Consider the following 27,175-nt stretch of genomic DNA (forward strand, 5'->3'; position numbering starts at 1 on the left):
CGTTTTATGAACCCTTATGGACCTTTAATGTAGCAGAGGCGGCGGGCAGAGCAGTGGCTAAGAATCTACTTACATTCACAGGTTTGGGTGACCCTTGAAGCCATCTGTAGACCGGCAGCCGTGGACTGTGGAACTCGTTCAGGACCCGGACTGTGGCTGCCTGAGTGCACCTGCACCGACTACTGCAGCGAAGGACGCACAGCCTACTTTTGGGACCATGTGTGGCTGACGTCACCTGCTGGACCCGATAAAACAACGCTTTGATCCGCTTCTCGGTACTGCAGCGAAAGACGCACAGCCTACTTTCGGGACCACGTGTGGCTGACGTCACTTGCTGGACCCGATAAAACAACGCTCCAATCGGCTTCTCGGACACTTGGCAGCAGAGGCGGTGGGCAGAGCAGTGGCTAAGAATCTACTTACATTCACAGGTTTGGGTGACCCTTGAAGCCATCTGTAGACCGGCAGCCGTGGACTGTGGAACTCGTTCAGGACCCGGACTGTGGCTGGCTGAGTGCTCCTGCACCGACTACTGCAGCGAAGGACGCACAGCCTACTTTCGGGACCACGTGTGGCTGACGTCACTTGCTGGACCCGATAAAACAACGCTCCAATCGGCTTCTCGGACACTTGGCAGCAGAGGCAGTGGGCAGAGCAGTGGCTAAGAATCCACTTACATTCACAGGTTTGGGTGACCCTTGAAGCCATCTGTAGACCGGCAGCCGTGGACTGTGGAACTCGTTCAGGACCCGGACTGTGGCTGGCTGAGTGCTCCTGCACCGACTACTGCAGCGAAGGAAGCACAGCCTACTTTCGGGACCACGTGTGGCTGACGTCACCTGCTTGACCCGATAAAACAACGCTCCGATCGGCTTCTCGGTAATGCAGCGAAAGACGCACAGCCTACTTTCGGGACCACGTGTGGCTGACGTCACCTGATGGACCCGATAAAACAACGCTCCGATCGGCTTCTCGGACACTTGGCAGCAGAGGCGGCGGGCAGAGCAGTGGCTAAGAATCTACTTACATTCACAGGTTTGGTGAAACAATTTGCTTCTTTTTTTTTCTTTCCTTTTTTTTCTTGTTTTCTTGCTGCCTCTGCTGCCATTTGCCTTTTTGCTGCTTCGTTTGCCGTTGTAAGTCTATCTCGAGCCCTTGCCCTGATCAACTACGGTGATGAAAGGCGACGTCGCTGACCTTAAAGGGCCCCTGAAACAGTTCGGACAAATTTTGTAGACGTGTAGGGTACAGCTTAAGTAGAACATTCGCACCACAATTTAAGTGAAGCGTTACGCATTAATGGAGCTACAAGCGATTAGAAGTTACCCTCCTCCCCAGCCATGCTTTTCCTCCTCAACTCGTTCGCCGAGCGAATGGGGCTACGTTCCGCCTTCACTGGTCCTGCGTCATGATGCGACGTCACATCGTCCACTTCCGGTTGTTTTGGAGCCCGCCCCTGCCCGCGCGAAACCGCTTCGCTAGCCGCTTGGCTGTCGACCCCAAGCGAGAGCTATCGAAGCAGCGTGCGTTGCGAGCATTCTGTCGTAGCGCCGAACGTGTCTGGTATTCCGTTAACCACAGGCAAGCTGGTCATATCGGCGAATGACTGGAGGCATAAACTCAAGCTGATGAAGGAACTTTGGCGTAGACGTACGTGAGCGGCCTGATCGGTCTTCACGGTCCAGACACTTGTTGGCGCAGCGCTTAATCAGCCAAACAAAGCGCTAATATTGCTCTAACCAAGTGTAAAACATTTTAAACATTTATAAAAACAACGTGTTGATGATAACACTCCTGCGAAAAATACACACCAGCAGCAAAGAAGAATACGCTTCGTTGCCGCTACTGTGTATGGTTGAGCTCTATGCCACCAGTTGGCTGCACCGTGCAGACCATTCACATTTGCCCTTCTGCTCATCTCAGCTCATCCAGTTACAGCACAGTCAAGCGGCCAGACCCTGTCCCCTTGCGCTTACGTTTGCCCTAATACGGGACTCGCGAAACGCTAGTGCGTTAGTAATCTTCCGGTGTAAAGTGACGGCCACAAATGCGCAAATCCTGGCACCGATCGGATAGCGGCAGTCCGATTCGCAGCAGCCAGTTCGCTCCTACGCTGCCCTGCAGAGGGACACGATGTCGTAGCTTGACATATTGCCAGTCGCTATGTTTGCAGTCCACAAGGCAACAAAGTCGAATCATAGTGCTCGCGAAAAGACTGAGACCAACTCTGACCGCGGAGCTCTCATCAAAATGGAGTACGTTGTAACACAAGCAGACGACACTTGTGGTGTGCCGGAAGTGCTTAAGTGTACTGAAAAATTGTTCTTGTGCATTCTCTTTATGCTACTTTCTTTTTATAAAAACAAATTAACTAACATTCCAACTATTACGAAGATCATTTGTTTACCGTAAAGTTGGAAAAATTATCGATCACGCGCCCTGGTCAGCCAATCGGATAGCTCACCTCACTGACGCCATGTGGGTGATTTCGGTCATATGGGTAGGGGCGGCTTAAAACTCCGCCGAGCAGTGCGCTGCGATTGGCAGCGATGTGCATTTTTAAAACTTTATAATAAATTACATGCTTTACGCAGAGCACTTAGATGTGTCAATTAATGATCAGAAGGACCTACTCTAACGACTCAGTACGTTTGTAGAAAATCGTCAAAAGCGTTTCAGGGTCCCTTTAAACGAGAGCTGGCTGATCTGAAACGTGAATTTCGGAAAGACATAAGAGAGTTAAGGAACAGCTTGGAATTTGTCAGCAAGGAATATGAAAGCCTTAAGAAAGAGTGTGAAAACACAAGGAAAGAAAATGCAGATCTGAAGGCCATGCAGGAGCCACTGAAACGTGAGCTTGCCGCTCTACGAAAACAAGCCCATGAAACAACCTTGCAAATAGTTGCTCAGGACCAGTACTCCAGAAATAGAAACATAGAAATCAAGGGAATCCCGTTGTCAAAGAATGAAAATCTTGTGGAAGTAGTTAGCAAGATTGGCAATACGATTGACATATCGCTAAGCGAGCAGGACATTGAAGTGTGTCACCATACTCCGAACTGAAAGGACAATGCAAGCCAAAATATTGTTGTAGCTTTCAGTCGCCGAGCGAAGCATGATCTAGTCGTTGAGAAGGCGCGAAAAACGAGGTTCACCACACAGGATCTAGGATATAGCATGAGAGAACCCGTGTTCTTGAACGAACACTTGTGTCCCCAGTTAAAGAAGCTGCTTGGGATGACAATTGCAAAAAAGAAAGCACTGAACTGGAAATTCGCTTGGACGAAGGGAGGGAAGGTGTTCACTAGAAAAACAGAAACGTCTCACGTGATTCGGATCACCTGCGAAAGTGATTTGGACAAAATGGAGTAGACAGTTACGGATAAGCCTACGTCAACACTATTTGACGGCTTACAATGACTGACCCAAAAGATGTAGTATGCCCTTTTGAACGCGATTATCTAAGTTTTCTACACTGTAATGCGCAATCCGCAGTAAACAAACATGACATCCTAACAGCACTTCTTTCTTCATTCAACATAGATTTTCATGTGATCATGGTAACAGAAACTTGGTACGTTTCTGATATGGACGTATTGCATTTACCTGGTTTTAACACGTTCTTTTTAAATGGAAAGCACCGTCGAGGTGGGGGCATAGCGCAACTTGTATCCACTAAACTCTCATGTTCAATTATTAGTGACTTTTCTAACATTACCCATGATTATGAAACACTAGCCGTGCAATGCGGAAAACGTCTTTTTGCAGTTGTCTACCGCCCTCCTGAAGGAAATATTGGGAGGTTTCTTGTTTTCCTAGAAAAACTGCTCAACTGTTCCTCTTCTAATAAGCTAGACTTGGTAATAGGTGGTGATTGTAATATCAATATTCTACAACCCACATCTCATTCCCGTGAGTTACAGCTGTTACTTGCCTTGTTTGACTGCATGAACGTCATATCAGAACCCACACGCATTAGTTGCGTTTCTGAAACCCTTTTGCACTTGTTTATAACCACTTGCACAGACAGCAACATTGCGTCGGGCGTCATTGCCGCATATGTGAGTGATCACTTGCCCATATTTATGTTTTGCAAACAAAATGAGTTACAAAGAAATGGAACAGATAATCCCGATACATTTATTATTCAAGATATTAACACAAGAACGCTGGATATGTTTCGTCATAAAATAGAAAACATAAATTGGACACCAGTATTTCAATGCACAGATGCTGATAAGGCGTATGTAATTTTTATGGAAATTTTTAAAATAGCGTATGACAACTCGTTTCGACCTAGAACGATTAGTAAGCCTAAGCAAATCAGGAAGCCATGGCTTACACTTGAATGTATGGACTGAATAAAAAAAAATGCAATGTACTCAAAGTTCATGCAGTCACGGGATCCTACTGACCTAGCCTCATTTAAAAAATTTAGAAATTATGTAACAAAACGTTTGCGCAGTACGAAAAATTTGTATTACGAAAACTTGTTCTTACGATGTACCGGCCGAGGGGAAGCTTTATGGCGCGAACTTAACAAGCTCTTGAATCGTAGTAGTCAGTTCAATGAACTACAGCTTACATTCAATAATAGGCTTATGAAGGGCCGAGAGCTAGCTGACCAATTTAATACATACTTTACTAATTTAGTGTCAGGCGTCCACAACAATTCAGCTATGAGCTTTTTAAATAAACCTAACATTCACTCAGCATTTTTTTGTCCGACTGCACCCGAGGAAATTTATTCCATATTCTCAAACGTAAAGAACACTAAAGCTCAAGATAATGATGGTCTTCAAATACGGCCAATAAAGTATGTACTTGACTTTCTTGTGCACGTGCTTAACCACATATATAACATTTTTCTTTCTACAGGCATTTTTCCTGAAAAAATGCAGCACGCAAAAGTAACAGTTTTATACAAGAGCGGGGACAAAAACGATTTTTCAAATTATCGACCCGTTTCTGTTCTCCCAGTTCTTTCTATGGGTTTGGAAAAAGTAATTGGTAAAAGAATCGCCTCGGTCTGCGAAAAACACTCTCCTATATCACCGCAACAGTTCGGCTTCCGCCAGCGCATGTCCACAGAACTCGCTTTGCTAACACAGAAAGAAGTAATAGTTCAGGGTTTTGAAGACAAAAAATTAACGCTAGGCATCTTTGTGGACTTCTCCAAGGCTTTCGATAGAATAAGTCATCGAACCTTGTTTGCTAAATTAGAATACTATGGGTTTCGTGGCCTACCTCTTTCTCTTTTACAATCATACTTAAAGCATAGGAAACAAGCAGTAGCAATCACAAATCACCTTTCCTCTTTAGAGGAGATTGTTGCAGGGGTACCCCAGGGGAGCATATTAGGGCCGATCTTATTTAACCTATATATAAATGATATCGTAAAAGTTAGTAACAATGCGCAGTTCATTATTTTTGCCGATGACTCAACCATATTCATCCAAGCATACGATGTTCAGGAGCTCTCTTGCGTAGCAAACTCAACTCTTCAAAAAATGCGCACCTGGAGTATGGCAAATTCACTTGAAATTAATACCAAAAAAACAAAATCAGTTTTATTCACACCTTCTCAAAAACCAGTTAACCATTCACTTGATCTGTACCTAGGGAGTGAAAAAATAGCTGTTGTGAGTGAGGTTAAAACACTAGGAGTTATTTTTACAGAACACTTAAGCTGGGATGCTCATGTACATCGAGTATGTGCAAGTCTGTCAGGAGCGTGCGGTGTGCTTTCTAGGCTTCGTCATGTACTGACGGACAAGATTAAATTATTGCTTTATAACGCTCTTTGCAACTCACATTAACTACTGTACTCTTATATGGGGAACTACTTCATGGAGGAACATTCAGAAGATGTGTACTCTACAGAAAAGGGCACTGCGTCATATAGCGAATGTAGTACACGATGCGCATACAAAGGATCTGTTTCTAAAATATGGCATACTTCCATTTCAGCTATTGTATGACTTTACTCTACTATTAAAATACATAAACAGTCTTAAGCAAAACGAAACCACCTTTCTTACTTTATGCACCTTAACAAGACCATCCGACATACCCTATACGCTCAGAAATAGAAGCACTTGGCTTACTTCCTTTTCAAGAACATGTCATGGAAGAAACAGGTTAAAATCGCGCATAGCTACCATTTTAGGTGACCTGGAAAAAGACAATATCGACATAGATAACTTAACCCGCAAAAAAATGGAAAGCTTTTCTACTAAATCGCTGGTGCTCTTAAAAGATATAGACTGTTCGTTGACTGTATGATTAGACTACTACATCGAATTGAAATATTTATGTTGTACTTCTGTTCAATTTTCTTGTAGAGAGGTTTCTAATTATTTTACGTCATGTGTTTAGCATTTTCTGTTTTCTGCTGTTCTGTGCGCTACTGTTCATTATATATTTTTCAGTGACATACTATAAAAGAGCAGTCACTACAGATTTTTCAGTATTTTATATGATGTACTTTGCGTTTTTTCCCATGCTTCCACATGACCAATTGAAATCTGTAATTATTTTCTTTTTTTTTCACTCAAATGTATTTTCTGTCTCTTGTTTCTGCCAAGTGATGGGGCAAGCACCCAGTCAAGCTGCAGCTTAGCAGCTTTTTGTGCTTGTCCTGGCATTCTTCTGTTTGTACAAAAGAAATGCTGAAATAAATTGACTTGACTTGACTAATCAAGACTGCCTCGCAGCATGGTATCGTGAAGACCATCTAGTACTTGGGAGACTCTGGGCAAATGGAGTACGCGTCCATCAACAGTGTGTTCAAATATTACGCCAGAAGGTGTGAACAATGAAGTCCAGAGGAGTGAAGCGGTCTGGTCCAGAATAGTCATTGAAGACGAAGAGGGATAAGAAGAGGAAGCAAAAGATACTAGGCTGGAGGAGATTAAAATGGCGGACAACACCCGTCTCTTTACAGATGTGTTTAAGTGAATCAGTTTAGGAATGTTACACGTTTTAGGGTCCCTTTAATAATAAATAGGCTTGCCTTGTTGTGTGGTATAGTCAGGCAAACGAGGTGACTCATGGCTTGCAGCAGGTATCCGCATTTGAAAGGTTTGAGGTTGGGGTGCCAGAGGGGGGGAGTCTCCCCTGGTGACGCTGCTTCGTACCATTTTACCTTTGCAAGAGGAATGTCCTCCTCACCCATCAAATATCTTCCCACGAGTCGGGGGGCGAGGATACGCATATCGTGAGAGCGAGGGAGAACCGGGAGAGGGTGTAGTGTGCCTCTTCCATAGCTATGCTGGGTTTCGATGCATCTGGAATGTGCGAATGCGATTACGTGAGTATGCAGGAGAGAATGAAATGCGTGTGCTCCCCACATCCTCCTCCCCTTAAAGGTCTCCTAACCCCCCAGAGATTGATTTGTGCTTCGCAAGACTCCCAAAAGTCTCTTTACAATAGCCAACACAGAAGTGTGCACTTCATGCCTGGCTGTCTGGTCCTCCTATGGTTGCCATGGTGCTCCTATGTTGGCCTATTAGAGAAGCTCTTCCCACATTACACCGGGCCCTACAAGATGCTGCGTCAACTTGGTGACATCAATTACGAGATTATACCCCTGGGCCCTGCTTCTTCAACCTCCTCACTACCAACTGATGCTCACGTTTCCCGGCTGAAGCCCTATTGCCCTTCGAGGTCCTCACGTTCGTAGCAAGCGCCAGGACAGCGCTTCCACACCCGGAGGGTGATGTTACGGAGTAATTGATACATGGGTGAACTCGAGGTTTGGCAGAGCGATAAAGACAATGAGGTCACTTGCACGTGGGCCGGATCAGACATCTTCTCTTGCCCTAGCTTTCCTCTTGTGAATATTTCGTAAATATATCCTTCGCCTACATCTCCAGAAGTACATGTTGTTTGTCTAGTCGGTTTATACTGCTGAGTAGGCCCTAAATATGATCGCTTGGCACAAACAAGGAAGGACGGAAAGGAAGAAGGGGAGCGCCAACTTTCGACTGTTTATTCTCTATTGTATAACATGCAATACACACACATAAGCGAATGCGCGCCATTCAAAAACAGCTTCAATCGCACAACGCCCTAAGCACAGCCTGCTATCAAAGAACCTTCTTTCTGCATGCAAAAGTAAAACTGATGTGTCGCTAATACAAGACGAACCTCGCTCTTTAATATGAAAAGACTAACAATTCACGTGCTGTGGTGTCCCTGCTTCTTGCAATAATCTGTATCCCGTCCAGTCGTGGCTCACATGAATGTGAATTGCAGTGCTTAGACAAATGTGCTCGGTCCTTACCTTTCAGTGACAGTTCATGTTTCCGCACACGCTCATTTACGCATCGCCCAGACTGGCGGACATATGTCTTACCGCAAGACAGTGGAAACTCATACACGACTGCAGTAGCACATTTTGTGTACAGCTTGGCGTGTACTTTATAACAGCCATGTTTCTTGCTCCCATCGGAAGGAATGTGAGGACACAGCTGGGCAAGCTTGCGTGGCGCAGATAATACGACTGGCACCCCATGTCTGTCTTCAACCTTCTTTAAGTGCATATAAGGTCTTAGCTTACCGTATTTACTTGCAAATGATCGCACTCGCGTAATAATCATACCCCTGAATTTTGTCGTCAAAATTCAATTTTTTTATTTCCCATGTAATGATCGCACCCCGAACTTGCTGCAGCAATAGGTTGTGTGCCAAGTCTAGCTAATATTGATCACGCTTACCATCTGTCGAATGCTACGGGACCGACTCTTCAAGACAAACTAAGCGGTCTGCACACACCAAACATTCTGAAGTAGATGCGTCATTTCATTACTTTCATCACTTTCTGCACTTCCATGACTAAAGAAAAGCTGCAACCACACTTGCCTTTACTATGTGTAGGCTTTATAATGGTTGTGGTCAACAACAACAAAAAAGGCACCTTTCGATTCTTCTCATCTGCACTCGTGGGCACACAACAAATCGCGAGCGGCAACGATAGTAGCCACGTTTACACTGATACGTTAAAAGTGTCCCCATATTCTTGCGCCAACGCTTGCAACACAGCTAAGATATTCACCCACCCTTAGTGGAAATTGGCCGTATTAGGATAGTAGTGAAGACAGATGCCGCAGTTTCCGCAGCATGCCTGCCATGTGTTTCTATGTCACTGGCAGCTAAGTGCGCCCATCTGTTTCTGTGCCCTCATAGTGGACATGGCTACGTTATTGCCGCAAACTTGCCGATATTAACGATATTATACATTACTGATACAGAAGAAACTATTTCAATGCATGTAATGTACTCGCGAGAAGAAAAAGAATTGCATTCAGCACTTTCGGCTTGCTCCGCCGGCCGCCATTTTTGTTTTGATGTCCCACAGCAAACGCGTGCCAAAAAATTTTTTGTTCATTTCGTGGAAAATTTAACTCGCATAATGATCGCACCCCTGATATTGTGTCAATTTTTCTCACAAAAAAGTGCGATCATTTTCCGAGTAAATACGGTATGTGCACCGTGTAACCCAAAACCTAAAGAAGGTTGCAGACAGACATGGGGTGGCAGTCGTAGTGTTATGGGAAAGAAGAAGCATACATCTATTCACAGATGACTTTTAATGGCTGAGCCAGCAAGCGTAGAGCAGTGATAACAGTAAACTCTTCTTTGTCGTCTCCAAGGCCACCATCAGCGTCCTCTTCTTCCCACATTACCGACTGTGACATCACCCCCATCGGAAAAAGCACCTTATTTGTGCGGCTCATCGGTCCGAGAAAGGTACGGTTTGAGACAACTGACGTGGATGATGTCAGAGAGAGGTGAATGCACCGTGGCATTCAGCGGAGACACTTCATATGTGACAGGGGTCACCTGGCGAAGGATGCGGTAAGGGCCATAGTATCGCGAGAAGAGTTTCTCCGAAAGACCAACAAGCCGAGTCGGATACCAAACTAGCACAAGAGCACCTGGTTCGTAGTCCACGCTGTGATGGCGCTGGTCGTAACGGCACTTCAGGCATGTCTGTGAAGCAGAAAGACGAATGCGGGCAATCTGGCGTGCTTGGGTCGCTGTGGCTATAACATCCCGAGTGTACTCTGCCGGCGAGTCGTGTGCGGTCGAAAAGAGAGTCTCGAAAGGCAAAGTCGGCTCACGGCCGAAAAGGAGATAGAAGGGTGAATAGCCAGCTGTGTCGTGGCGCAATGTATTATAGGCGAACGTAACAAATGGTAGCGCAATGTCCCTGTCGCGATGATCGGAGGAAACATACATTGCTACCATGTGAGTTAATGTACGGTTCAGGCGTTCGGTAAGACCATTAGTTCGAGGATGGTAAGCGGTAGTAAGTTTGTGCTTAGTAGCACATGATCGAAGTAGGTTGTTTATGACTTTGGCAAGAAAGTATCTTCCGTGGTCGGCGAGAAGGTGACGAGGTGCACTGTGGTGTAAGATAACGTCGTGAAGCAAGAAATCAGCGACACCTGTAGGGCAGCTGGTTGGTAGGGCTCTAGTAATGGCATAGCGAGTTGTATAGTCCGTAACGATGGCAATTCACCTATTCCGTCATTTGATACAGGGAATGGACCGAGAAGATCAACGCCAACGCGAAAGAGTCGGTCGGTATATCCAAAGGCTGCAGCAGATCGGCAGGAGGCTGGTCTTCTTTGTCATTGACAGAACTCACACACGGCAACATAGCGCCAGGCGCAGCAGTTGAGACTCGGCCAGAAAAACCGTCGCTGAATTCGGTCATAGGTCTGCATGATGCCAAGGTGTCCAGCGGTGGGAACATCGGGCAGTTGCTGCAGTACAATCTGTCAAAAATGAGACGTGTGGGGATGCGCGACACTAGCGCGTCCCCTGATGTTTTTCCCGCATAGCGCGTCTCCTGTAATCCCGCTTCGCCGCGTGGCCTGCATGACGTCCGCGGCGGTCGATGTGGCTAAAGCGCAGTCTGAGAGATGGCCCGAGTGTTGCGCTGCTAACGCCGTCTCACGGCAGGGTTACTTGGGGGCGCGGGGCAGAATGGGCTGTCTCTTTCCCGGCGGGTCAGCGCGCGGCGACCCATGCTTCTGCGAGACCGCCTCGAGTGGCCGCCTTCAAACGCGCCACCGTTGGCGTGACCCAACACGCGAACGACCAGGCGTTGGGATCCAGCATGGGGCGAACATATTCGCTCGCTTCCGGTCGCGGTGAGTCGGACTTCTAGATTTGTCGCGCGCCCATCGGCATGTTTTGTGGATAGCAACTCGGCTAGCAGGCATTGATCTATGAAAAGTGCAATAAATGCCCTTGTGATTGTTTGCACTACTGTGTTGTCGTTCCTTTGTCCCAAGAGCACGGGAGGAGAACCCCGCAGACGGTATGACGTTTAGGAGCTCGGGCCCATCAGGGTAATGTTGCGGCGATACAGGATGCCATTTTGTAGCACGAGCATGTGAAGGCATGGGTCAAACGGATCAGAGAGTAGGCGTTTGATAATGGGCTGTAACGATCCATCACGTCGTTGTTCAGCACCAATGTCTTGCAAGGCAAAGAGTGAAAGAACGCAGATTGGTGCGACATCCACTAAACCGTCCAGTACATCGACAGGATGATGAGACAGGCAGTCGGTGTCCTGATGTAGACGACCCGACTTGTAGACCACAGTGTATGTGTATTCCTGCAGCCGTAAGGCACGGCCACCGATACGTCCGGTGGGATCCTTGAAAGAGGAAAGCCAACAAAAGGGCGTGGTGGTCAGTTGTAACTGTAAATGGTCGACCATATATGTAGGTTCGGAACTTGCCCACGGCCCAAATGAGGGCGAGACACTCGCGCTCAGTGATTGAGTAATTGCGCTCTGCTGGAGAGAGGAGGCAGCTAGTGTAGGCGATGACGCGGTCATGCCCACCTTGGCGTTGAGCTGAAACTGCGCCGATGCCGTAGCCACTGGCATCAGTTCGGATTTCTGTCGGAGCGGAGGCGTCAAAATGGGTGAGAACAGGAGGTGTGGCGAGCAGCGTGATGAACTGCGAAGAAGCAGACGCTTGTTCAGAGCCCCAACAGAAAGGAACGTCTTTCTTCAGGAGGTCAGTCAGGGGACGGGTAACATGGGCGAAATTTTCCACATACCTGTGGAAGTAAGAGCAAAGGCCAATAAAGCTGCGAACATCTTTGGCACAAGTTGGTACGGGGAAATTCTGCACAGCATGAACATTAGTGGGGTCGGGGCAAATGCCAGACAAACCGACGAGATGTCCGAGCATGGTTATTTGGTGGTGACCGAACTGGCACTTGGACGAGTTGAGGTGCAAGTCAGCGGTGCGAAAAACAGAAAGAACAGATGAAAGTATTTCAAGATAAGTTTCAAAAGTGGAAGAGAATACGGTGATGTCATCCAAGTAACACAAACAGATGGACCATTTCAAACCACGCAAGAGGATGTCCATCATCCATTCAAAGATTGCTGGGGCATTGCACAAGCCAAAAGGTATTACCCGGAACTGATATAGGCCGTCTGGTGTGACGAATGCAGTCTTTTCACGTTCCATTTCAACCCCGGCAATTTGCCAATATCCACAGTGAAGGTCTATAGATGAAAAATAAGTGGCACCGTGGAGACAATCCAGAGCATCGTCAATGCGGGGAAGTGAATACACATCTTTCGTGGTAATTGTGTTTAGATGATGATAATCAACGCAGAATCGCCAACTGTTATCCTTCTTTTTGACTAGAACAGCAGGGGAAGCCCGCATGCTGGAAGAGTGTTCAATAATCCATTTGGCAAGCATCTTGTCAACCTCGCCCTGGATAACTTGTTGCTCAGAGGGCGACACCCGGTATGGGCGCCAGCGAACTGGTGCTGCATCGCCGGTATTTATACGATGCTTCACGACCGTGGTTTGACACAAGGGGTGATTGTTCAGGTCGAAAATGTCGGAGTAGGACTCAAGGAGGCCACGGAGCTCTGTGGCTTGTTGGGTTGAGAGATCCGGAGCAATCATCTTTGTAAAGTCGTCGGTCAGGGCAGATGCAGAAGGCACAGAATGGGCATTGGTTGAAGACGGCGCAACAGATCTAGCAGAAATGTGGCACTCGTGCAACGGTGACAACGTGGCAAGAGACATGCCTCGAGGAAGTACTTGTGGCCACTGTCCGAAATTTAGGATGGGAAGACATGTCTGATTGTCCGCAACAGAAACATGGTGTGTGGGAAGGAGACATTGTGAGAAAGCAGGACTGAAGTCGCGGTAGTAAGGACGTAGTCTCCGTCAGGTACAGGTGGGCAGGCTAAAACAGGGATGCAGGTTGCTGCTAGAGATGGCAGGCGAATAAAATCCGCGGGACAAAGCTGAGTTGGAGCTTGAGCAGGATGGTCAACGGGAACAGGTAGGGGTAGGTCAAGCTGTACAACACCATCTGAACAGTCAATCAGAGCAGAATGGGTGGCCTAAAAGTCAAGTCCGAGAATCACATTGTGAGGGCAACGTTCGAGCACACTAAACAAAATGGACGTGTGGAGACCGGCGACACTGACACGAGCAGTACACATTCCAAGCACAACCAGAGTTCCACCGTCGGCTACTTAGAGCAGTCGAGTCGGAGCAGGAGTAAGTACTTTCTTCAAGCGCATTCGATGCTCCGCACCCATGATGGAAATTTGGGCTCCAGTGTCGATGAGTGCTGTAACGGGCACACCATCCGCGTCAATGTCCAGAAGGTTCCGATCAGTAGGCAGGGTTAGCAGAGGAATTTCAGGCCGGGGTTCTAGAGCAGCGCCACCTCCAGGAGCTGCCCCAGCTAGTTTCTCGTCGGAGAGCGGCAACGGTAAGCTGGGGATGGAGAGTGACGCAGCTGGGGCAAACGGGAGCGGCGAGTGTGTGGTGATGGCGAGCGGCTAGTCGCGGTGGCTTGAGTGTTATCAGGTGCGTCTTCAACCTCGGTGCAGAGGAGTGATGGCAGGCGAGGATTCAATGGGGAGCGGTGGTAGGTTGGAAAGCTTGGTCGAGAGTGGGCTGGCCAGGAACATTTACAGTGGCAAGAGATGTGGCCCACACGTCCACAGTAAAAGCAGACGGGTCTATCGTCATGCGTGCGCCATTCGGCCGGGTTGCAATAGCTCGGATATGAACCGTATTGGCTCAGGTGAACAGGGGCAGAGGCAGCAGACAAAGCAAAGTCAGGACGGCTGTTGGAGCCGATTGACGGTAGACCCACATTGGCACATTCTTGGCGAATGACCGACTAGATGAGAGACACAAGCAGCCGGGAACCGTCAAAGCACTGCGTCACTGGCGTGGCAGGTGACGCTGCTTCAATTTCTCACCAAATGATACGTACGACGTTCTCGCAGGAGGTGGGCTCACGTGGTGGACAAATGTCTTCGCACATCGATGAAGCTGCGGTATTGGGTAGACGTGTAAACTGTTGAACTATGCGGCGACTCTTCGCTTCTTCAAAGTGGCGACATTCGTTAATGATCTCATCGACCGTTGTTATGTTCTTGTAAACAAGCTGGTTCAGCGGGTCATCCGCGATGCCTTTTAAAATGTGACTGGCTCTGCCATATTATTATCCACTGTGCGGCAAAGAGCAAGGACGTCCTGGATATACGCCATGTAAGATTCAGTGGACGTCTGTGGACAGGTGCCAAGGTCCTTCTTCACAGCATGTTGGCGGCCGACGGGCTTGCCGAACAAATCTCTGAGCTTCTGTTTGCACTGGTCCCAACTTGTAATCTCTTCTTCGTGTGTTTCGAACCAGACCCATGCAGTTTTCTTGAGGTAAAATATTATGTTAGCCAGCATAAGCGTGTTATCCCACCTGTTGTGTGCACAGACCCGTTCGTAATTCTGCAACCAGTCATCGACGTCAACATTGTCAATTCCAGAAAACATGCCAGGCTCGCGAGGCTGGGCCATGATGACTGTCGGTGGCGACGACGGGGCCGTGGTTGAACTCTCTCCCTCGGATGACATGGCGTCCAGGTTACGTTCGCTGCGGAGCTCCATCCTGCGCAAGTGTTTACCCAGCACCCCCACCAATGATGTTACGGGAAGGAAGAAGCATGCGTCTATTCACAGATGACTTTTAGTGGCTGAGCTAGCAAGGGTAGAGCAACGGTAACACTAAACTCTTCTTCGTCGTCTCCAAGACCACCATCAGCGTCCTCTTCCCACATTGCCGACTGTGACAGTATTTTCTGCACCACGCAAGGTCGTCCAGCTGTTGTCCTCGCATTCTTTTCGATGGGAGCAAGAAACATGGCTGTTGTAAAGTACACGCCAAGCTGTACGCAATATGTGCTACTGAAGTCGTGTATGAGTTTCCGCTGTCTTGCAGTAAGACATATGTCAGCCAGTCTGGGCGATGCGTCAATGAGCGTTTGCGGGAACATGAACTGTCACTGAAAGGTAATGACAGAGCACATTTGTCTAAGCACTGCAATTCACACTCATGTGAGCCATGACTGGACAGGATACAGATTATTGCAAGAAGCAGGGACACCATAGCATGTGAATTGTTAGTCTTTTCATTTAAGGAGCGAGGTTCATCTTGTATTAGCGACGCATCAGTTTTACTTTTGCATGCAGAAAGAAGGTTCTTTGATAGCAGGCTCTGATTAGGGTGTTGCGCGATTGAAGCTATTTTTGTATGGCACACATTCGCCTACATGTATGTATTGCATGTTATACAATAGAGAATAAACAGTCGAAAGTTGGCGCTCCTCTTGTTCCTTTCCCTCCTTCCTTGTTTGCGCCAAGTGATCATATTTATGGTCTACCCAGCCTGCATCTCGCCTCCATCATAATATGTTGCCACTTACTCTCATGAACAATTTTAGCATAATAGCTTTTTTTTGTGAATGCAGGCACCAATGCTTTTTCAAATAAAGCAATCGGTCCTGATTTGTGTGTCTGAAACGACAATTGGGAATACTTTCTTCTGTTCCTTCTAGTTTCACTAGGCAGCTTACTCCCAAATGCATGGCTGTTTTATTTTGCAGGATTGAAATAACCTGCAAACTTGTAATAACCGGAGTCTAAAGATTGATATTATGGTATGTAGTACAAGCACACTGTGATGTAATCACTCCGTTGGTGTTCTAGCTGGAGGAGGCAGTGTGGTGGTGTTCACAGTTCCGTGCTGTGCCTCCTCCGCTGCAAACCAGCCTGCTGAGAGACTTCATCAGGACAGGCGTTTACCAGCTGGTCTTCGATACCATCAACAGTGACCTGACCCAACATCGGTTGCGTTGGCAGGTAAGCCTTGTTCAGTCACACCTCTGGCCAGTGGGTGAAGGAAAAGCATTAATGTGCAATCTGAAAAATCTGTTGGCAAATTTTTTTTTCTCAGAACAAGTCACTCTGCAGAATTTGAAGGACACAGGTCTTAAAAACCGAAAATAGTGGTAAAAAAATTTAATTTATGGGAACCACTTGTTTTGGCATGTCTAATGCTTAATCTATGGGGTATCAAAATGATTTGCTTAAAAACGCACGTAAGGGTCTGAAAAAAATTATTTTGTTGGCGTGGACAGCGATAAGGGAGCCCAATCGCGCAGAAACACTGGGGCTCACTGAGCTATTTTTCATCTTTCCCACTGCTTAGCACCACAATCTTGGTATCGTTCTAAAGCTCAGAGTTCCACCCTTAGGTACCCCGCATCCTCGCCAATTATGGCTGCATTGAAAACACTCAAATGTGAAACAAGCAGGGCCCAGTCTGATGAAGCTCGCAATGCATGCGGCCCTTCGATTGGCTGTTCCTATGGCAACTAGTGCCCTAGCTCGTCTGCTAGGCCTGCCAGTGGGCCTGCTGCGAAAACCGTTGATCCGCCGTTTGTTGATCATATTGTGAACATTATCGGCGAATCGACCCTGTCGTGTGTCACCGATCTCGGGGTGTGCGGATGTTACGCAGGATGGAGTTGGGAGACGCAGAGTGGCACAGCAGACAAGCTTTGATTACACTAAAAACTCAATAACTCAAAACAAAGCCCAATGAAGGAATGTTAACACTTATGTAACCCAAACGTGTCCTTATCCTTATCTACGATAGTCCTCGGCGTTTTCTGTGCGAAAGTCGGGCAACCCTAGCCTATGGCTGCAACTCTATCAGAAAGGAGCGTTCTTACAGACTTTTGTCGTCGCACGTATCTTCCGTGTGTGATGTGTGTTGGATCTTCACCATAGTCGGTGTTCTGGTCAGCTCCGTAAACGTTGCTACCTTGGTGTTGGCCACTCAACTCGCCCATCTCTGATGCCGATGTTCCGAACACAGTTGGTGACGTGCCATCCCGGCCACACCGGTTAAGCCTAACTCTGAGTCCCCCTGCTACTTCTTCTTCAAATGCCCTCGAGACGCCCCGGGGACTATTGTATGTGCTGGTCTGCCTCTGAAAGGGGGATCCTTCCTGGAGTGCACGGCACTACCGTGAGAGGCTGCAGCAGGTCCAAGGAGCCTAGCTCGAGTGACGCCAAGGTCGACAGCCACACCCTGGACCACCAGTGTCACGGACTTAACTAAACTTCCGTGGCTCCCGTCGCCAGTGCAATGCTGATGCTACAATCTTCTTGGCCCAGAGCCACGTCGATAATGCCAGCTCGGCGCCGCTTTTCCCTCGATCACAGCTTGGTCGACAGCCACACCCTGGACCACCAGTGTCACGGACTTAACTAAACTTCCGTGGCTCCCGTCGCCAGTGCAATGCTGATGCTACAATCTTCTTGGCCCAGAGCCACGTCGATAATGCCAGCTCGGCGCCGCTTTTCCCTCGATCACAGCTTGGTCGACAGCCACACCCTGGACCACCAGTGTCACGGACTTAACTAAACTTCCGTGGCTCCCGTCGCCAGTGTAATGCTGATGCTACAATCTTCTTGGCCCAGAGCCACGTCGATAATGCCAGCTCGGCGCCGCTTTTCCCTCGATCACAGCTTGGTCGACAGCCACACCCTGGACCACCAGTGTCACGGACTTAACTAAACTTCCGTGGCTCCCGTCGCCAGTGCAATGCTGATGCTACAATCTTCTTGGCCCAGAGCCACGTCGATAATGCCAGCTCGGCGCCGCTTTTCCCTCGATCACAGCTTGGTCGACAGCCACACCCTGGACCACCAGTGTCACGGACTTAACTAAACTTCCGTGGCTCCCGTCGCCAGTGCAATGCTGATGCTACAATCTTCTTGGCCCAGAGCCACGTCGATAATGCCAGCTCGGCGCCGCTTTTCCCTCGATCACAGCTTGGTCGACAGCCACACCCTGGACCACCAGTGTCACGGACTTAACTAAACTTCCGTGGCTCCCGTCGCCAGTGTAATGCTGATGCTACAATCTTCTTGGCCCAGAGCCACGTCGATAATGCCAGCTCGGCGCCGCTTTTCCCTCGATCACAGCTTGGTCGACAGCCACACCCTGGACCACCAGTGTCACGGACTTAACTAAACTTCCGTGGCTCCCGTCGCCAGTGCAATGCTGATGCTACAATCTTCTTGGCCCAGAGCCACGTCGATAATGCCAGCTCGGCGCCGCTTTTCCCTCGATCACAGCTTGGTCGACAGCCACACCCTGGACCACCAGTGTCACGGACTTAACTAAACTTCCGTGGCTCCCGTCGCCAGTGTAATGCTGATGCTACAATCTTCTTGGCCCAGAGCCACGTCGATAATGCCAGCTCGGCGCCGCTTTTCCCTCGATCACAGCTTGGTCGACAGCCACACCCTGGACCACCAGTGTCACGGACTTAACTAAACTTCCGTGGCTCCCGTCGCCAGTGCAATGCTGATGCTACAATCTTCTCGGCCCAGAGCCACGTCGATAATGCCAGCTCGGCGCCGCTTTTCCCTCGATCACAGCTTGGGTCATGCACCTCGAGTGCTTGTGCCGTTTGGACTGATACGTGCAAATCGTCCTCTTCTTCCTTTCTGCACCGCATGCCTCTTACGCATGACAGCCCCTCTAAAAAAAGGGGGAGAGGGCTTAAAACTGGACACACGTCCACGGAAAGCAAAGTGCAAGCACAAGAAAGAGGAGGCGGTTGTCAGTTTAGATGAGCCGATCATAAGATCGTGCCGGATATAAGTTGCAGCGCTATGCCATCTCCTACAGCCTCAGCAATAATGCAAAAGCGAAGCTAACCATTGCCCTTTGTGCTCGCATATAGTTTTACTTCGGAGAGTGCTGACGATGTACGTATGGCTATTCCTGCTCCTCTCACATGTACAGTCGCGATCAATTTGAAGGTGATCGCACAAGCATCGACCGGCGGGCCTTCTAAGCAGCATAGCGGCCGATTTCGGAACTGCGAAGATAAAAATTCGCTGCCTTCTTCCCCTTTTATGCTCTTCCAGGCTGCAACCGTCACCCCCAAGACTAACTCGCAACATTTTTGTTTGTTTCCCTTTCATGGCAATGATGTGTGTGCGTCGATGTTTCATGCAAATCTTGGCTAACAATGACGCCTCTGTGCAAAAGCTGATAAGGTAATCAAAATGAATTCGCAGGTTGTCTCGTGAAGGGTGATGGGGGTGACAGCTGCTCAAGGAACAGTAAAAAAGAGAGAGGGGAGCTATCTGATGCTTCCCTCTCGACTGACGGCGATGACGTAATGTAGCGCTGCTCCTAGTTTTAATCGCCGCTCGAGCGATCACCTTCAAATTGATCGCAACTCTACGTGGGTTCGTGTGGGTGCATTCCAGATCCTGTTACGAGCCTAATGTCAACATTGGTGGAAACAGTTTGTGTGTTTGTAACTGTGTAATTATTTTCGGTTTTGAAGCTTGAAATTTATATGTTCCCAGTTTGTTTAGTTTTTCATTTTTTCTCAAATACAGTCGCCGACTAATTTTTCGGACTCCAAAAATTCGGGCATGCTCGATTATTCGGTCTGCTTTGTGGCACTACCATTCTCCCCATAGACCATAATGTATAACAACTGCCGAAAGTTCAGACACCTTGCAACCTCTAGTCTGATTTTTCGCACAGTCCTTGAGCCAACTCGCTCGAGAGCACCATGCACTGACTGACTGCTGAATGGTTCGACTTGCTGAATGCCATCTTGGTATTGAATGAAGCCTCCTTGCTGCCCCACGAAGTGGCGCTACTGCAAATCCCCGGTCATCATCATCATTTCTGCCAGGTTCGTGGCTGCAGCAGTTCCGGGCTCAGCTTAGTAAGCCATATGTCAAGACAATCCAGCAGCTGATTTGTTTCTTCGTGCACGACGCTGTGAGTAGGCCACGTTTTTCGTTTGTGCGACTGGTGTCGGCATGACGGCATGGTGATGTTTGCTTTGTGTGCTGTGTCAAGGTTGCGGGGATCCAACGTGGCATATGGAAACATCGCGTCAATTGTCTAATGGCGCCAACAGTGCCTGCGCAGACAGCGCTGGGGAATGCCGGCAAGCAGGTGCTGGGAGGCCTATAATTTGTCACCTATCGATGTGCTCCTTGCTGACGCCGAAAATGTTCTGCCGAGACCTGCGCAGTGGTTACATTGCGATTCCGGACACCGTCTCATTTGAGTTTCACAAGTGCTGACACTGCTGTACTGACATGCACAGAACTCGACGACGGCGAGATCATACATCAGGTTTCTGCTGCACCACCAGACAATGAGTCGGAAGATGATGCACCATGTGCTACACTGCCATCGCATGCAGAGCGGGTACAAGCAGTGACTGTGCTTTCAGCCACCTATAGTGACCGTAGGACCCTCTCTGAGATTCAGGCTTATCTGATTGCATGCAAACGGAACAGCATGCAACGGCGCATTCACGATTTCTTCAAGCCTACTGCCGAGCCAGAATAAGTGCTTGGAAATTAAGGATTTCTTTTTTTTTTTCTTAATCTGCTTTTTCGGACACCTGTTTATTCGGACATTTCCGCAGTCCCCGTGAGGTCTGAATAAACGGTCGGCGACTGTAAAGCTTTTCTAAAGTGTCAAATTTTGGTATCTGAATTATTACCCTTCTACTCATTCAATTGTTGTCATCCCTTTTTTTGCTTGAATGCTGACGAGTCGGAGTGCACAAAAACTATGATGGAGTGTCTTAGGGCAATTAAATATCTTGGAAGTCCTGTAGAAATCGCCGACAAGAATTCACATTTGTAAAGCTGCAACATTAGAATTTCGTAACTTCAGCTAAAGTACAATTACAAACATCAAAAATTCTAACTTGCACTTTTTGAACATCCATGAACTTACCTGCCTACTTTTATCTATGTTGTTGCTGTACATCTTTTGCAAGTTGCATCCCAAATTTTTAACACGCTTGGTTTGAGATTCAGCACAGCAACCGGTGTTAAAGGAACGCGATTATTCCACCACTTCAAACCAGTGACGGTTTCAACTCTTCAGGTTGGTATCACCTCATACTCAAATACCAAAGAAGTCGAAGTAAAGAAGCGGGCATGGATGCTATGGAGTCTTTCATTTGCCTGTAAAGGTTCATGTGTGAAGGGTTGAACATGGGTGAACGAAAAAACGGAAGGCAACCGAGAAGTTGAATCAGGCTCTAATCTCCAGCTGTGAGCGACTGTGGCCTGGTCCACAGCCGTCTTCATTCTGGTGCGGAACAGCAGAAAAGAAGCGGCCGTGTTGCCTCCCGCTCTGCAGGAGGCAAAGTTAGCCATTAACTGTTATTGCAAAACACCCACTTCGATGCCGTGTTCGCCAACCTGACAGCCCCGAGCCACAAAAATGACAAGAGGTGAACTGACAAAAACAGGCTATTTACAATGTGTTTAGACTGACGTCAAGCGACATAGCCGACACAGTCAACGTTTTTTCGGCGAAGAGCCGGAGTGCATATGTGAGCCCAAAAACTCTCTGGTGGCTCATATGCATCGTGCAGTGAGACCGAGCTCAGCAGTGGCTACTAATGACATGGATTGCTGAATTAAAAAAATTTTTTTTCGCTTCAAACAAAATTTACTCGAATGAAACTTTCTATATCACAAGCTAAGAGACTGGTGCATATATTGACCTATCTGACGTATTTTTATCTGGAGGGCCTTAATGCTTAAATGTGTCCTGAATCTCGGCAAAAAGTAATTTTTTTCCAAATTCGGAGGTATTTTTCTCAAAAAATAAATTTCTTAATAATTGGGAATTATTTTTAACATACAATATAGCAAAAGGCAATAAGAAAAATCATTGCAGCTGAAAAGTCAACGCAGTTTATGCAAGAAATGTCTGAAAACGCAACTTTTTTTGCTTTTTTACTGAGCCACATAAATTCGGAAAATTCTAAAATTCATTCAATTATAACGTTATACGAAAGAAGGATGCCAGTACAATGTTCTAAAATAAAGTTTATTATTGTACCTACTTTCAGACTTGAATAAAAAAAAATCACCTCCAACCAACTTTTGCTTCTTCCCAGAAATTTCAAAGAGCGATCACGGGATCACACATTTTTTTTAGACGAAAATACTTCGGCGAAATCTATTCACACAAAGGTCATCTAGCCCAATTTTTTTCAGGAACTTCAGCAATGGTCACTTTTGGGGTCGGGACGTTTGGCATGGAATGACCCCAATACGACAAATGATTCCGTCGCCTTCAAGTTTCTCCAGTTCTTGCCGAATGACTTTATGCAGCAAAATAGGTATCCGTCGAGGGGCACTGAGTGAGAATGGTGCAGCATCTTAAAAAAATTTTTAATTATGGGGTTTTACGTGCCACAACCACAATCTCATTATGAGGCACGCCATAGTGGGGGACTCCGGAAATTTGGACCACCTGGGGTTCTTTACTGTGCACCTAAGTCAGTACACAGGTGTTTACAGCATCTTGCTTTAAGCGAATTGTGTACTTGTCTCGAAATATGCCGAGGCCACAGAACAGTTTGGTATGAAGCATCGGCTCGGCAGTGTTCACGGCACCAAGGAATTTGACGACCTCAAGGGCCTGGATAGCCAGTAGACCCAGTAATGGTACAGAAAGGGATTCAATGATGTAAAGACGCTGAGAGCTTGTCTTTTGTTGCCAAAATAGACGTGCCAGATACAAGCCCCATACTCAGAAAGGTTGGCCTCCAGGTTCTGTCAAGACGGCATCAACCTTTTCAAGCTTGGCTGGAACTCCAGGCAAGTCACTTAGGACTGCAGAAACCTCAGCTCCCGAGTCTATATTGAATTTAGTTCTGTAATGGTCGACTGTGACATCCACAAACTTGGCTTTGACAGGTGACTCCAGAGCATGCAGCTCGATGGCACTGAGTTTGGCGTGCTTCGACTTTATGGAATGACAGACTTCAGCGAAATGACCTTTCTTGCCACAAAAATTGCAGACCGAGTTTCGTGCTGGGCACTCGAGCATGCGTAAAACATGTAACCACAGAAGGAACAAACTGCAGCTTTACGATGGCAGAGTTCCGACTTTGCGTCCATTGAGTGAGCTGCTCTGGCGTTGACACACTATCGCAAAGGGAACTTTCGAGCTGTTGCAGTTGACCGTGGCTTGCGAAGTAGCCCGTGCAAGTGAGCATTCCTTATCGGCGTCTTCGGACTGATGAGCTTGCATCCAAGTTTCTTTGAGAGCGAGCTTCAGGGAGCGGCACAGCAGCTCTGAAAGATGCGAATCTTGCAACCCGACAATGAACCTGTCGCGAACTAAGCGTTCTTCCACAGCTGATGACGGGTAGTCGCACCATTTTACTAACCTGCAGAGTTCAGCATGAAACATGTTAAGAAAACGTTAAGAGACAGAGAGCGGTTTGGATCAGAAAGCAAACGGGTATAGCCAATATTTTAATTGACATTAATGGAGCTGGGCAGGCCATGTAACGCGCAGGTTAGACAACCGTTGGACCATCAGGGTTACAGAATGGATACCAAGAGAAGGGGAAATGCAGTCGAGGACGGCAGAAGACTAGGTGGAGCGATGAAATTAGGAAATTTGTGGGCACTTGTTGGAATCGATTGGCGCAAGACAGGTCTAATTGGAGATCACAGAGACAGGCCTTTGTTCTGCAGTGGACATAAAGTAGGCTGATGATGATGATGAATCTGGACTAAGGAGAACGAGGTCTTGTTTACTAAACTTGACTGTTAAAGGGCCCCTGAAACGGTTCGGACAAATTTTGTAGGCACATAGGGTACAGCTTAAGTAGAACATTCGCACCACAATTTAAGTGAAGCGTTACGTATTAATGGAGTAACTAGCGATTAGAAGTTACCCTCCTCCCTAGCCATGCCTTTCCTCCTCAACTCGCTCGCCGAGCAAGCGGCGCTAAGCTCCGCCTTCACTGGTCCTGCGTCACGATGCGACGTCACATCGTCCATTTCCGGTTGTTGGAGCACGCCTCCTCCCGCGCGAGACCTCTCCGCTGGCTGCTTGGCCGTCGACCGAGAGCCATCGAAGCAGCGTGCGTTGCGAGCATTCTGTCGTAGCGCCGAAGGTGTCCGGTATTCCGGTAGCCACAGGCAAGCTGGTCATTTCGGCAAATGACTGGAGGCATAAACTCAAGCTGATGAAGGAACTTCAGAGTAGACATACGTGAGCAGCCTGATCGGTCTGCACGGTCCAGACACTTGTTGGCGCAGCGCTTAACCAGTCAAACGAAGCGCTAATATTGCTCTAACCAAGTGTAAAACATTTTAAACATTTATAAGAACAACGTGTTGATGATTACACTCCTGCGAAAAATACACACCAGCAGCAAAGAAGAATGCACCTCGTTGCTGCTACTGTGTATGGTTGAGCTCTGTGCCACCAGGTGGCTGCACCGTGCAGACCATTCACATTTACCTTTCTGCTCATCTCATGGCTCCTCCCGGCACAGTCAAGCGGCCAGACCCTGTCCCCTTGCGCTTGTGTTTGCCTTAATACCGGGCTTGCGAAACGCTATTGCGTCAGTAATCTTCCGCTGTAAAGTGACGGCCACAAACGCGCAAATCCTGGCGCCTATCAGATAGCGGCAGTCCGATGCGCAGCAGCCAGTTCGCTCGTATGCTGCCTTGCAGAGGGACACGATGTCGCAGCTTGACATATTGCCAGTCGCTAGGTTCGCAGTTCACAAGGCAACAAAGTCGAATATAGTGCTCGTGAAAAGACTGAGACTGACTCTGACCACGGAGCTCTCGTCAAAATGGAGTACGTGTAACACAAGCAGACGACGCTTGCTGTGTGCCGGAAGTACTTAAGTGTACTGAAAAAATTGTTCTTGTGCATTCTCTTTATGTTACTTTCTTTTTATAAAAACAAATGAACTAACATTCCAACTATTACAAAGATCATTGTTTACCATAAAGCTGGAAAAATTATCGATCACACGCCCTGGTCAGCCAATCGGATAGCTCACCCCACTGACGTCATATGGGTGATTGCCGTCATATGGGTAGGGGCGGCTTAAAACTCCGCCGAGCAGCGTGCTGCGATCGGCAGCGATGTGCATTTTTAAAACCTTATAATAAATTACACGCTTTACACGGAGCACTTATATGTGTCAATTAATGATCAGAAGGACCTACTCTAACGACTCCGTATGTTTGTAGAAAATCGTCAAAATCGTTTCAGGGTCCCTTTAAGTTCAGCACAATAGCTGAGCAGTGCTGTGGACCCTGGGCATGGGAGGCACCATGTACTGGCATACGGAAAGTATATACAGTCGAAACCCGCAATAACGAAATCGCCGGAAAACGCAGAACATTTCGCTTTCGTGGAAATTTCGTTAGCGCGAGAATGAGGCAGAAAAGATAGGGAAGGAAATTGGCTTGCAAAAAAAAAAAAATTATTGCCAAAAGTCAGTCAGCTTACTTTGCCGAGCCTTGCCTTGCAGCAATTTTACTGCTCTCGACTCGCACTGCAAGAAGTGGTCCATTGCCACATCGTCATCATGCTCACCGAAAAATGATCGAATTACATCGAAGGCATTCAACACATCCCGCGGGTTCGCAGTCCTCTCTTGATTTGGTGTCTGGTGGTCGTCGGCGTCGTCGGCACCTTGGCAAACGCTACTTATGATGACCTCATCAGTCATCTCTTAATGGACGACAACACTTTCATCCACACGAACGAACTCATCGATGCTGAGGCCATCCGGAACACCATCTGTCACGGCAGAAAGTTCATCTCATGCGTGGGTCAGCGATGGTGGCACTGCGCCGTCAGCACTGTCAACTAGTGCACCTTCAGATGAATCTTCTTGCGATGCCACTGGATCAGTGCATGATGCTTGCCGAGTGGCAATGAAGCCAGCATGATTAAAACAATTAGCTATCACGGCTGGCGACGTCGCAACCTATGCGGCAGCCATCATCTCAAGCGCCATGAACATGTCCACTACGGTGGGACGCTTCAACTGGAGGTTCAGCAGCAGACGCTGAATCAGCCTCTCCTTGTAGGCACACTTGACGCTACGAATGACACCTTGATCAAGCGGCTGCAGCATGGAAGTGCAGTTCGGTGGAAAAAAAACCTAGCGCATGTTTCCCAGTTCCACATCATCGACATGATGGGCACTGCAATTGTCCAAAAAAAGGCAGACCGATCTGCCTGCCTTACGCATGGCCGTATCGAAGGCCTCGAGCCAGCTGCCAAATATGGCCCGGGTCATCCATGCCTTCAGGTTCGCGGTGTACTGTACGGGCAGCCGACGATTTCCCTTGAAGCAGCGGGTCTTCTTACTTCTGCCGATTACAAGCAGTGGCCGTTTCTCTGTGCCATCTATGTTAGTGCACAACAAAATTGTTACACGCCGCTTGCTGTGTTTCCCCCCGCGGCATTTTTGGCCTTTTAAGTCCAGGATCTTCGATGACAGAATCTCGTAGAATAAGGCCGTCTCATCTGCGTTGTAAATGTCCAAGGGCTTGTACTGGTCCAATACTTCTTTGTTGGTCAGCAGCCACGACAACGTTGTCAAAGGGTCCACGGCTGCTGCCTCCCCGGATGACTTTGGCCACTATGTCGTGGCGGGCTTTGAAACTGCTCAACCAGCCAGGGCTAGCCTTAAAATCAGCATGCCCAAGAATGCATGCGAAGTCCAGCGCTTCCTGCTGAAGAACTCTGCCAGACAGCGGCACTTTGTTGGCACGCTGTTCACAAAACCATGCAAACACCGCCTTGTCAACGTCTGGAAAATCCGCAGCGCTCACCGTTTTGTTTTTCGTACTCACACCATTCCCGAGCGCGCCGAGAATGGAGGCCTTGTTTTTCAGAATCGTCGATATCGAACTGCACGCAATTCCAAATTCTTCGGCGATATCCATTTTCT

The 27,175-nt window shown here is 47.9% G+C and overlaps 1 protein-coding gene across 2 annotated transcripts in view; it reads left to right on the forward strand.

The window, feature by feature from the left end:
• xmas (RRM_XMAS2 and SAC3_GANP domain-containing protein xmas) overlaps positions 1-27,175 on the forward strand; it is a 580,140-nt gene that overhangs the window by 447,535 nt on the left and 105,430 nt on the right. For both annotated transcript variants that reach the window (XM_065450653.1, XM_065450654.1), the window contains one exon: positions 16,065-16,217. In XM_065450653.1, the coding sequence (XP_065306725.1) occupies positions 16,065-16,217 (153 nt within the window). The remainder of the gene's footprint in view (positions 1-16,064; positions 16,218-27,175) is intronic.

The sequence above is a fragment of the Dermacentor albipictus genome, chromosome 5 (genome assembly GCF_038994185.2).
Source record: "Dermacentor albipictus isolate Rhodes 1998 colony chromosome 5, USDA_Dalb.pri_finalv2, whole genome shotgun sequence".
NCBI lineage: Eukaryota > Metazoa > Arthropoda > Arachnida > Ixodida > Ixodidae > Dermacentor > Dermacentor albipictus.